Raw genomic sequence first — 12823 nt, forward strand, 5'->3', positions numbered from 1 at the left:
TTATTTTCTCTCCTCCTCCTCCTTCTTCTTCTTCTTCCTCTTTCCAACCAACACTGTCCCCTCCCCCTTCCTCCATTTCTTCCACGGAAAGGCCACTGACAGTGGCTCGACCCCCACCCGACGGCACCCAACCGCCGTCGCTGCCGCCGGTGGCCAACCGACGAGGGGAAGAGGAGGAGAGGATGGGATCCCGAGGAAGAAGACCTCGGATCCACCCTCCCTCATCACATACACAGCCTAGAAAACTCTCTCCGACCCTCACATAGATCCGACCGACCCCCAATACCATGGATCCCGACCAACCGGCGGCCGGCGGCGGCGGCAAGATCCGAAAAAGAGAAGCCAAAACAGGGTATCCCTGTTTCAGACTCTTCTCCGGCGATCTCACCGGCCCTAAACCTAGTAAATGGAGTGCAAGGGAAGGTGCTGCACTTACCTCAGCCCGACGAGGTGCTCCGGTGATCTTTCCGGCGAGGAATCGAAGAGGAAACTCGGATTTTCCCCGCACGGGTCCAAAGTTTTTCTCCCGGTTTGTGGGGAAGGGAGGAGAGGCTTTCCGGCTTCCTCCACGGCCGACTGGTTCTCGGCTCCGGCGCTCGGTTTCCTCCGGCGATCGGCCTCTCCAACGATCCCCTCCAACGCCGCCGCCCCCCCCCCCCCTCCTCCCATTCTCCTCTCTTCATCCACGATCGTGCCTAGGGCACGATCGTATTTTATAGATGGGCCCGGCTTCTTCGGGCCGGCCCATCAAACCATTTTTTTTTTTTCATGGGTATTACATACTCTCCCCCTTAAAAAAATTTCGTCCTCGAAATTAACTTACTTGACGCCTCAAACTTTAAAAATATGCATCCATCATATCATCCCTGAGATCTTAAATAGTCTCCCTCTCGGAGTAACTACTCACAAGATTTTGACATACAAAAATCACAGCATCTTACAACTTGATCCTTTCTTTTTTTTTTACCACACGTAGTAAGTTCTTTTGATCTCCTTCGAAAGAATTCCAAACGCCCAACCTTGGATTAAAATGCCATAATTATATCCCAAAGAAATTAATTTCCCTTGATTCTACATAGAGATCATAATTGTCTTAACAGAAATAGGAGAAATCTTTAGTATCAAATGCTCTTAATATTCTATAATCATTTTTCTTTTCTTTCTCCCACATCATTCCAACAAATAAGAGATCCATAGAATCAACAACATTCTCCTGAAACTAACTCAAGTATTTCATCATAATGCCTTTTAGATCAAATATTAATGATCTTAACTAGTTTCAAAATAAGTCAAACCACCACACTTCCGCTGCACACTCTGATTTAATTCATTCAATTCTTTAAAGTCACAAAATGATTTCTGACTAAAGTATCACTTTGCATTGAGACTAAGAAACTCCAAGTTTCAAATTTCCAAGTAGAACTAGAGCAAAACCTTTAGATCTTTTTGTCCTCAATTTATAGAGTGTACATACCATAACTAACCCCCGATCCTTTAGTCAAGTTTAAGGTCACTATGTGATCTCCACAATCTTCTTAGAATCCAAAATATCTAAGTTTAATTTAAAGGGAGGTAATTCTTGTATTCCTTTAGCAATTTAATTAGAAGATCTACATTGATTTTCCTTCCAACAGAATTTACTTCAAATTCAATGGGTTAGAAGTCATTGAGCCAATACACTATGATTAGAATTTAACTCGATCGATCTCCTGATCTTCCTTCACCAAGATTCTTAACATCCATCAGTAATGCTATATATGATAATTCATGTAAGCATCTCATGACCGAAGTCTCTACTCAATATGACATTTATTAGTGGCTTCATCAATAATGACAAAAGATCCCTGCTCAAATCTTAAACTTAGGCTTAAGTTTTACATTAACGCATCAATTAGTCTTCTACAATTATAAGTAAAATCCAATAGCCCAATCCAAACATGAGAATTCAAATAATTAGAATTCTTCCATCAATATGCATACTCTATGGCCTCAAAATAATCAAATACATTCATAGAAAATAGACCTATTTGCAATATCCAACATGCCAACACCAGATTTAATCCAGATACATTTTCAACTTCGAAGAACGTTCCTTTCAATATTATGAAATCTCCTTAGCTTACTCCAATACTAAATCAACGTACAAATCCCACTCTAATAATTAGCAGCAAAACCAAAAGTATGATCACATCAAAACCCAAATCAAATTTGAACTTTCAAATCATTTAAATAATATCTGAACATGGTATACTCGATATGCCATTGTTGACCTACACTTATCTTAGGTCAAACCTCTCTTATCATGATCAAAGACAATTTATACTTTCCTTCCGTATGCATCAAAAACCAAACCGATGCATACATTTTATCACAATGCCAAGTGATCTTACAGCTTAAGCACTGAATTTAATTGTCATGTCCAAAGTGATCATAACCTTAAGCTATGATATATTTCTGTCACGATCCCTAGTGATCTTAAACATATGCTTAGATTCCAACTGGTCACATTTTCCAATAATCTTAAACCTCAAACTTTAATGCCACTAAGGCCACAGTTCCTAGTGGTCTTAAACCTTAGATTATAATATCATTCTTATTACAATCTCAAGTGATTATAAACCAAATCTCTGATAGTTTTTCTATCATAGTTCTCCACTGATACTCACCTGAACATAAACCCTAGGATACCTAAACCTTAAGCTCTGATACCACTCTGTCACGCCCCGAACCCAGCACCCGGGTCCGGTACGCGACCGGCCGCATGAGCCCTAGAGCAGTGCCCTAAAGATCATGCAAGGCCTATGATTAACAAAAATTCTAATAAATCCACAATTAATCTAGTAATTCAAATAGAGCAGTCCGACATGTCCAAAATAAACAAATTAGTTCATTTACAAGCTCTTCAAATGTTCATCGACATCAAAGAAGGATAAACAACTAACTAACTAATGACTCTGGTGCTCGCACTCTACGCCCATCCCATCCAAAACTATGCATCCTGCAACTCTGGTAAAGAAAAAGAAGAAAAGGGGGTGAGCTTTACAGCCCAGTAAGAATTCCTACACATCCATACCAACACAATAATAATATGAATTTGAAAGCCACGACAAATCGATGCACATTTCATGAAATCATAAACCGGCTATCAAAAGGCTCGAATAATTAATATAAGTATGTACGTCAAATATCAATGAAAGTCCAACTACGCAAGAATGATATAGCATACGATAGCTCATAAATCTTCATTAATGTTTTCAATGCTTTTTCTTTCCATTCTATATTAACTTGATCCGGATCAATTATCTTTCCGACTTTGGGCTACATCCCGGTCACGTTTCTGGCCCGTGACGGGGCAATCGATAGTATCACATTTCCAGCCTGTGATGGGGCAATCGATGGTATCACATTTCCAGCCTGTGACGGGGCAATCGATAATATCACATTTCCAGCCTGTGATGGGGCAATCAATAATAACGAGATAAGCCCAAAGTCCCTGTTCATTTAATCAATTCACAAACACACATCCATTCCCTTTTCCACTTTATTTCCGGCCTAGACTAACCATGGTCACGTTTCCGGCCCGTGACAGGGCAATCGCTATAACATGGTTAGTCCATACCACCACATCCATAAATTCAATTATGCAGGTATAAGTTATACACATACAAGCATCCATCACACTACCAACCACAAGCCAACACGATCAAAATATAATTAAATATAAAACTATTTTGCTTTGTCTGGATCATAGCATATCAAACATATATAGTGCAAAAATATGTATATCATGTAGGATTGGCGTACAAGGATTCTTACTGAAATTGTAGACAGACTCAAACACAGATCTGGATTACAACCTACGAGCTGGGGTGCTGAGTCCCCTGATCAAAACCTCCTGGCACCGCTGACTCTTCCCCTACAACATCAATTATAAATCACAAACTAAATTATTTAATATTAAAATATTCTGAACTATAATTCTCATCTGTTATGGGGTCCATCATCAGGTCCCCAAACATCTCAATCCTCCCAGATCTAGGGCAGTCGGGATAGCCCGACTCCCATCTTGTACCACCGGCCTACGTCGTCGCCAGCCGTGGCCGCTGCCACGCCGGCGATGATGGCCGGTCCCGATAAAGAGACCAACAGAATGGATGATTCCTCTCTCTTCATGGTTGGGAATACATCTCCCCTTCCCCATTTCTTGGCCCAAGGGCAGCAGCCGCCACCTGCCCAATCCTCGGCCACCATTGGTCGAACCATCGCCGGCCACCCCTACTGCAGTCACCGGCGATGGTGGCCGGCCAAGAGAAAGAGAGAAGAAGAAGTCTCTTCCTCTTCTTCTTCTTTTCCTTCTCCTCTTATTATTATTATTATTATATTCTTATTTTCTCTCCTCCTCCTCCTTCTTCTTCTTCTTCTTCCTCTTTCCAACCAACACTGTCCCCTCCCCCTTCCTCCATTTCTTCCACGGAAAGGCCACTGACAGTGGCTCGACCCCCACCCGACGGCACCCAACCGCCGTCGCTGCCGCCGGTGGCCAACCGACGAGGGGAAGAGGAGGAGAGGATGGGATCCCGAGGAAGAAGACCTCGGATCCACCCTCCCTCATCACATACACAGCCTAGAAAACTCTCTCCGACCCTCACATAGACCCGACCGACCCCCAATACCATGGATCCCGACCAACCGGCGGCCGGCGGCGGCGGCAAGATCCGAAAAAGAGAAGCCAAAACAGGGTATCCCTGTTTCGGACTCTTCTCCGGCGATCTCACCGGCCCTAAACCTAGTAAATGGAGTGCAAGGGAAGGTGCTGCACTTACCTCAGCCCGACGAGGTGCTCCGGTGATCTTTCCAGCGAGGAATCGGAGAGGAAACTCGGATTTTCCCCGCACGGGTCCAAAGTTTTTCTCCCGGTTTGTGGGGAAGGGAGGAGAGGCTTTCCGGCTTCCTCCACGGCCGACTGGTTCTCGGCTCCGGCGCTCGGTTTCCTCCGGCGATCGGCCTCTCCAACGATCCCCTCCAACGCCGCCGCCCCCCCCCCCCCCCCCCCCCCCTCTCCCATTCTCCTCTCTTCATCCACGATCGTGCCTAGGGCACGATCGTATTTTATAGATGGGCCCGGCTTCTTCGGGCCGGCCCATCAAACCATTTTTTTTTTTTTCATGGGTATTACAGCAGGCCAAAACATACGCCATGTTTTTGCCCATGGCCAGCAACCACAATTTTGTATCTCAACCACAGTTGATATCACAAACACATCATTTCACACATGTTGTCTAGTCGAGTTGCTTCTCTTTTTTCTCATCTTATAGTTATGCAAAAATTAAACACAAGTTAATATCTTGATCTAATTTCAACATTCGATTAGATGATATTAAATTATGCTAAATTACGGCAAATATTCCATGAATAAATAATTTATAAAAACAAAAGATTGAACATTTGAAAGATTTAAAATTTGGGTATCTGAATTGGTAACGATATTGAGCAACGACTTGCCACGGGAAGAATCATGATACTGTGGTTTGCCAGTCATAGGCTGGAGCATGGTACTATACAATTAATGTCCTCGCAATGGAAAGATACATGGTACATTTGTTTGTCAATCATATCTTGCTATAGTGTAACCGTGGCTAGTTCAAATACTGGAAAAGCTAGATCAGCTCTGTATTAAACTAGATGATGATGATGATGATAATCATGATGATATATGATTTGCATATCGAGCACTGATATTTTGATGATATATTGTACACATTTGAATTATTATAAAGCTCAATGCTTATACTGGTTTGTTACATGTGAAATATATATGTATATAATTGTTTTGTTATCAATTGTGGGCACATGAATCTTATTATTTGCTTAGCATTTCTGCATGTGCACGCGAAATTCTTACTAAGCGGTTAGCTCATATTATTATTTTATTTCCATTCCAAGCTGCAGGAGGCCTAGATTTATAGGATAAATTAAGAATTTTTGAGATAGTAATAATGAGGCTTTTGTATTTAACGAGAGATATCTGAAACCTGTATTTTCGACTATTCTACTTATTAGTTGCTAATGAAATATTTTACTTAACTTAAATTCTTATATTCTATTAGTGAGTGTTTTTGTTTGGATTATCGGGCACTGCATACCTTTGCAGGGTTGCTTCCTAGGGTAATACGTGGCTGTAACCTGTGCAAAGCCCAAATGACGGGTTTGGGGCAGGTAGTTCTTTACAACTTGAGGAGGGCTCATGTGCGCACGGATTAAGAGTTAACAGTGAATCCAAAGTACCTTGCAAATAGATCTCATGACCTTATTATAGTTAGTTCAATGGCGACACAGTGGTCCTAGCTTCTTGCATCAATGTAATTGTTATGCGCTCTTAATTACTTGCATAAAGTTCCAAGCTTTTTCACGATATGATTCATATAACCATGATTAGTAGGTTCACATGAATTTGTATAATTTAGGTATTAGGCATTTCATGTCTCATGAGGCTAAGTCCTACGGGACATATGTGCCACTCATGGAGCTACGGCCCTTTGTATCACTACACAAAAAAAGAATATTACCGACTCTTATTTGCCGACGCTTATTCCAAGCGTCGGTCGTTGAAGTTAATATGTAATTAAAAGCATCGTCGGAAGCCAAAAAATCACCTCATTATAGTCTCACATCGGCGGATTTGAAAAAAAAAACTGTTTATATAGCCAAACCCAACCACTCTACACGGATAGAATGAAGGTACCGATCGGGAAGGTTGCTTATATTTCTGAATGGAGGAGGAGAAGATGCAGACCGCAAATGGTATTTTTTTGGCAAATGGGAATTCGCGGAAATTCGCGACGCTTTAAAGCGTCAGGAAAGAGCGACGCTTTAAAGCGTCGAGAAAGAGTCGTCGCTAAATTGGAATTAGCGACGCTTTTAAAAGCGTCGGAAAATATTTTTTTCACTGTAGCATAGGCGACGCTTTACTAAAGCGTCGGGATGGTTTTTACCGACGCTTTTAAGCGTCGCTAATAGCCAAAAAAAGCGTCGCTAATGTCCAAGTTTCTTGTAGTGTTATATCATGTGTGGCTCATCGGAAATAGAAAATTTCTTGATAATTTATTGGTGGATTTGTGTAATCCGAAAACTTTTATGTTGGATATTAAATAGAAAATTTCTTGTTGTGATGGTTATTAAATAGAAAATTTCTTGGTATTTTCTGTTGGATTAATTTAATTCGGGCATCTCGAGAGGCGGATAAGTTCTACAGGATCATTTAATTCCATTTTTTGCTTGCCTAGCTCGTGTGCAGCTTGAAAATTTAATTTCTTTTGCTCTTGCATGTGTTACGGCCCGGTATAAACTGAGGCTCGGAAAAGTGTTTAAAATTTTTGAAGTTGATGAAATAACTAAAACGAGGAGTCATTCATCAACAATATATATTATTGCTTATGCAAACTGATTGGTATTGTTTGCTTATTCAAATAGAACAGTACAAATAATTGCGTCCAAATTTTCCATCAAGAAGCTTGTATGCAGTTTTCTAGTTGTTGTTGTCCATCCAGAATTGGGCCTGGAGCCAGTCCACAGTCTTCTTGTCCAATTGAAAGGCCTTGGCAAGAACATAATCCGAGATTGGTGGCTTCGCTCCAAAGACTGCATTGGCTATGGTGATCACGCCAGGGTTTTGGCTGCTGAGAGCGGCAATAGCAACAGCATTTGTCTTCCCATAGTTGAATTGGAAATGGATGAGGCCTTGAGGAAATACGAACACATCGCCCTTGTTGAGGACCTTAGTGAAGAGCTGGTTGTTAGGGTTATTAGAAGTGACGAAGCCGACATGGAGTGTGCCTTCCAGCACCGTAAGGATCTCGGTTCCCCTTGGGTGGATGTGAGGAGGGTTGACTCCATAGGGTGCAAAGTCCAGGCGAGCCAGCGAGATGCCAAGCGTGTTGAGCCCAGGAATTTGGTTCACGTTGACTTGAGTCACATTAGACCCTAGTTTGTTCCCTGTGTCGCGGTGCTTGTCGAGGCCATAGAAGAAGAAATCTTCGGCTTTGGCAAGCTTCGGGTCCTTGCAGACGAACCCATTTACAAGCACTGCATGAACAATTGCAAGGAAGAGGTACGTTTGTATAACGACATATGATAAAAACTCATCATTAGTATCCTTGAAGTTTAGTTGGACAGCTGGTAACTTCAGGAAAATTACACACCATGCTTGCTAATTACATATTTAGCAACTAATAACTAATAATAAGGTAGATGTTGTGAATAGGAGTACCATTTGATTTAAGATCAGCAACACAGAAGTCCTGGAGTTGACTAGGATCAGAAGCAATGGCATGAGATGAAGCCAGAGCAAGGAGAGCAAGGAAGAGGAAATGGGCAGCCATCTATTCTCTCTTTCTAGCTAGCAGAAGAATGGCCAAGGGATTTGGAGCAAGGTGTTATGGGAGGAGTTGATATATATATATAGAAGGAGCGTGGGACTAGGCCTTTGATAAGGCTTGATTTAGTCATGCGACTTCGTAAAGGCAAGAAGAGTAAACCATATTAGATAAATTGCATGCCATGGTTCTCTAATGTTTCTCCATGTGTTTGTTGTTGTCTCAGTAAAAGTTTGACGAAGTATCGCTGATGACGTCTGTGGCGAGTCAATTAGGAAGAAGCAGTCCAGAGAAAGGAAAAGGAGAGATTATAGCTTCAAGTAAACCATCCAGACATATATCATGATGGTTTCTCTTACTCCCTATTATTATAATTTTTTAATATCAGTTGTGGTCTTCTTTCAACAATATACTTGGAGTTGTTGGAGACTGCCTGAGAGGAATCGACGCCGTCCATGGCAAATGTTTCTCGAACCGTGCTTTTGATCGCATCTCACCGAGAAATCACCAGTTCGTTTACTATGTCATACAACTGCGTTTTCTGAAAACGAGTAACGATGTGATTTGAGGAAGACAATAGATTTCCAAGGGAGCAGCGGAAACCACCTAACTGGTTAAAATAGCGAATAAGACGACGACATGCACCTTGCTTTTTACCGGAAGCATTTTCTATTACAATGGGGTGTTGGTCCCATTCAAGAACCCCATGATGTGTTCAGACAATGCGGAGACTTCCAGAGTTTTTTTTCCCCTTATAATAAACTGCATTAGTCCATAATTACGTCAAATGAATCAGTTATTATAATATCAAAATCTAAAAGCTTAAGTGTTTTCTTCAAGTGCCGATCAGTTATCAGTCCCTTTTCATCATTGCATGTAACGTTTACGTGCCAGATATCAGTTCATATGCAATGGAATAAGAATATTACAAACAATTTTGGTTTTACTTATGATGACTTCGATCTCTCCATGGTTACCAAAGCTTTTCACATTAGTTTTGGTAGTGTAAGATGGGTGGCTAAAATTCTAGAAAATGATATTTATGGAATGATTATTTTAGATGACATTTGGCATCACTTTCATTTTTTTTATTTTCAAAAAAAATATTTTTTATTTTCAAATTTCAAAATATAAAATTTTGTAGTCTGGTCAATTACTTTTAAAATTGCATGATGATATGGGTCAGGGCAACGGTACAGCTGGAGGAGATAGTGGTGATAGTGGCAGCAATTAAAAGGGTGCTATGATGTTGCTGTGGTGACAGTGCTAGTAGGGCCACTGATGATGTAGTGGTTACAGTGATAACAGTGGTGGTGGTATGGTAAAGATTAGTGGCATCAGCGATGTGGTGGAGGTGTTGAGGTTGGTAGTTGCGGTGGTGAGAGCTACGACAATACAGATATGGTGGAGATGACAACGATAACAATGATGGTGGTGATGGTGGAATGACGTGGTGGTGGTAGCAATTGTGGCAGTAGTGATATAACAACAGTTGCAGTAGTTGTAGTACTAGTAGTAGTGATGATAGTGGAGACAATAGTACAGTATCCATTGTAATGGTGATGGTGGAGATAATGGTGGTAGCAGTGGTAAAGGCGATGGTGGTTATGGTGTTGGGATGGTGGTAATAGACATGAGTATTATTTTAAAAAAGAGTAAAAATAAAAAAAATTACCATTATTTTTTTAGAATAATAAAAATATTTTTTAAACGTTTATTTTGCCTTGGTTTCTCTGATTTTGTTTTCAAAATAAAAATAAATTAAATATAAATACAGCGCCAAATAGGCCCTTACTTGGCAAACCTCTCTCAATACCTGCCCTAGCTGTCAGGTTGAAGAAATGTGATATCCGAGATCAAAGGTCCTTTGTTGTAAATTGAAATCAACCCTGCAAAGTCAAGAGGAATTATCTATTGAAGAAAACAACAACTTGGCAAAATGTATGAGACTCATGAGGCATCCAATCCACTATTGGTCTGCAAAAAAAAGGGGAGGGGGGGGGGGGGGGGGGGGGGGGGGTGTTGTCTTGTAGCCACATAATTGTCCTAGATGATTATAATTAGCCCTTAAAAGTTTACTGCTTGGTGATGCATTACAAAATTTTGAGACATTAATATTGCAAATGGGTCCTTGGCTCAGTGGTAGAGTATCAAGAGGTTACTGGTTCCCTTTAAAAAATTAGTATTTTGTATTGTATGATGACATAACATAAAAGTTTAATTTTTGATTCCTATTTTCTATTACAATGGAAAAATATTATTTGGTTTCTCATTAATACAACTCAAATTATTTTATGATTTTTAGAACCATTATGATGGTCTTTTAATGAGGAATAGTTGTAATGGGATATGGCATTATTGAAACCTTGGTTGTAATTATTTTTTTTATAGGGGATTACCAAGTAATAGAGAATATCATAAGATTGAAACTCGAGATCCTTAATTGCATAATTATAGAAATAAAAAATACAAACTTAAATTATTATGATAGTAAAAGTATGTTAAATTAGTTTTCAAAAAATTGCCTCATAGGTAAGCTTTTGAAAAACACATTTTTGATGCATCTCAAATAGAGCTTTTGCCTAAGAACTTCAAGTTCGAGATTTTCTTAGCAGATTTTTTTTTCAACTTTTGGAGGAAGTAGAATGCTGTTCCAAAATAATAAATAAAAAATTAGAATTTTGTCTCGATCTGAAGACTAGTATCTCTGCACAAAATCCAAGCCGACCATCACAGAACAATGAAGGATGCAGAAAATAAGTGGAAGAAGGACAAAGCTGGCTAGGTGGGTAGCGCCCGGCGGCCTAAATTATTTAGAATGGTGTGGCCCAATTCATCCAATCAAGAAATAGAAGTTCGATTAGAGCAAGAAAATATGTTAAGAGTTATCAATGGTGGGTCCTTCGATAGTTGATAATGAAGAGGCCGACAAGTTAGGTGATTGCCTGAATTACTTTTGTGTTGGATATTAAATAAAAAATTTCTTGTTGTGCTGGTTATTAAATAGAAAATATCTTGGTGCCTTTTGTTGGGTTCATGTATTCAAGGGTCTCACGGGGCCGACAAGTTACATAGGATATGCATCCATTTTTCACTTTCCTAGCTTGTGTGCAGCTTGAAAGTTTCATTTATGTTGCTCTTGCATGTGTAAAAATTATAAGCCCGGCCAGGTATAAACTGAGGCTAGGAAAAGTGTTTAAAGTTTTTGAAGTCAATGAAATAACTAAAACGAGGAGTCGTTCATCAACAATATTATATATTATTGCTTATCCAAACTGATAGGTATTGTTTGCTTATTCAAATAGAATAGTACAAATAATTGCGTCCAAATTTTCCATCAAGAAGGTTGAATGCAGTTTCTAGTTGTTGTTGTCCATCCAGAATTGGGCCTGGAGCCAGTCCACGGTCTTCTTGTCCAATTGGAATGCCTTGGCAAGAACATAATCAGAGATTGGTGGCTTCGCTCCAAAGACTGCATTGGCTATGGTGATCACGCCAGGGTTCTGGCTGCTGAGACCGGCAATGGCAACAGCATTTGTCTTCCCATAGTTGAATTGGAAATGGATGAGGCCTTGAGGAAATACGAACACATCGCCCTTGTTGAGGACCTTAGTGAAGAGCTGGTTGTTGGGGTTATTAGAAGTGACGAAGCCGACATGGAGCGTGCCTTCCAACACCGTAAGGATCTCGGTTCCCCTTGGGTGGATGTGAGGAGGGTTGACTCCATAGGGTGCAAAGTCCAGGCGAGCCAGCGAGATGCCAAGCGTGTTGAGCCCAGGAATTTGGTTCACGTTGACTTGAGTCACATTAGACCCTAGTTTGTTCCTTGTGTCGCGGGGCTTGTCAAGGCCAGAGAAGAAGAAGTCTTCGGCTTTGGCAAGCTTCGGGTCCTTGCAGACGAACCCATTTACAAGCACTGCATGAACAATTGCAAGAAAGGTAAGTATATACAACGACATAAGATAAAAACTCATCATTAGTATCTTTGAAGTTGGGTTGACAGCTGGTAACTTCAGGAAAATTACCCACCATGCATGCTAATTACATACTTAGTAACTAATAACCAATAAGGTAGATGTCGTGAAGAGGAGTACCATTTGATTTAAGATCAGCAACACAGAAGTCCTGGAGTTGACTAGGATCAGAAGCAATGGCATGAGATGAAGCCAGAGCAAGGAGAGCAAGGAAGAGGAAATGGGCAGCCATCTATTCTCTCTTAATTTCTAGCTAGCAGAAGAATAGCCAAGGGATTTGGAGCGAGGTATTGTGGCCAAATAGCTTGGAGCAGTGGATATATATAGGGCCGGGGGAGATGTGGGACTTTGCCCGTTAAGAGGCTTGAATCAGTCGGGGGAGACTGTGACAAAGTAGTTCGGAGACAAAAGAAAACGAGATATTGTTATATCAATCCGTCCACCCAAAGTAGTTCTCTAATTGCAACCAATACCGAG

At 40.7% G+C, this 12823-nt stretch overlaps 2 protein-coding genes and 1 long non-coding RNA gene across 4 annotated transcripts; all 3 read right to left on the reverse strand.

Annotated features, from left to right (window-relative positions):
* Positions 1-2815: 2815 nt before the first annotated feature.
* Positions 2816-5051, reverse strand: LOC148700588 (uncharacterized). Of its 2 annotated transcripts, XR_016398103.1 has the most exons (3): positions 4824-5051; positions 3817-3916; positions 2816-3006 (listed from the first exon to the last, which is right to left on the reverse strand). It is a non-coding gene; the product is annotated as an uncharacterized LOC148700588 (long non-coding RNA). The 2 variants fall into 2 exon arrangements; XR_016398102.1 differs by having other exon boundaries at positions 2816-3916.
* A 2089-nt stretch (positions 5052-7140) lies between these two features.
* LOC149751508 (putative germin-like protein 2-1) lies at positions 7141-8420 on the reverse strand. The gene is made up of 2 exons (XM_089926762.1): positions 8267-8420; positions 7141-8082 (listed from the first exon to the last, which is right to left on the reverse strand). Exons 1-2 carry the CDS (start codon positions 8376-8378, stop codon positions 7526-7528), a joined length of 669 nt encoding a protein of 222 aa, XP_089782888.1. The 5' UTR covers positions 8379-8420; the 3' UTR covers positions 7141-7525.
* A 3192-nt stretch (positions 8421-11612) lies between these two features.
* Positions 11613-12637, reverse strand: LOC120112036 (putative germin-like protein 2-1). Its single transcript, XM_039130623.3, has 2 exons — positions 12467-12637; positions 11613-12288 (listed from the first exon to the last, which is right to left on the reverse strand). Exons 1-2 carry the CDS (start codon positions 12576-12578, stop codon positions 11732-11734), a joined length of 669 nt encoding a protein of 222 aa, XP_038986551.3. The 5' UTR covers positions 12579-12637; the 3' UTR covers positions 11613-11731.
* Between the last annotated feature and the right edge of the window lie 186 nt (positions 12638-12823).

This window comes from Phoenix dactylifera, chromosome 12, assembly GCF_051530095.1.
Source record: "Phoenix dactylifera cultivar Ajwa chromosome 12, Ajwa_hap1_PhDact_Kaust_v1.1, whole genome shotgun sequence".
Lineage (NCBI taxonomy): Eukaryota > Viridiplantae > Streptophyta > Magnoliopsida > Arecales > Arecaceae > Phoenix > Phoenix dactylifera.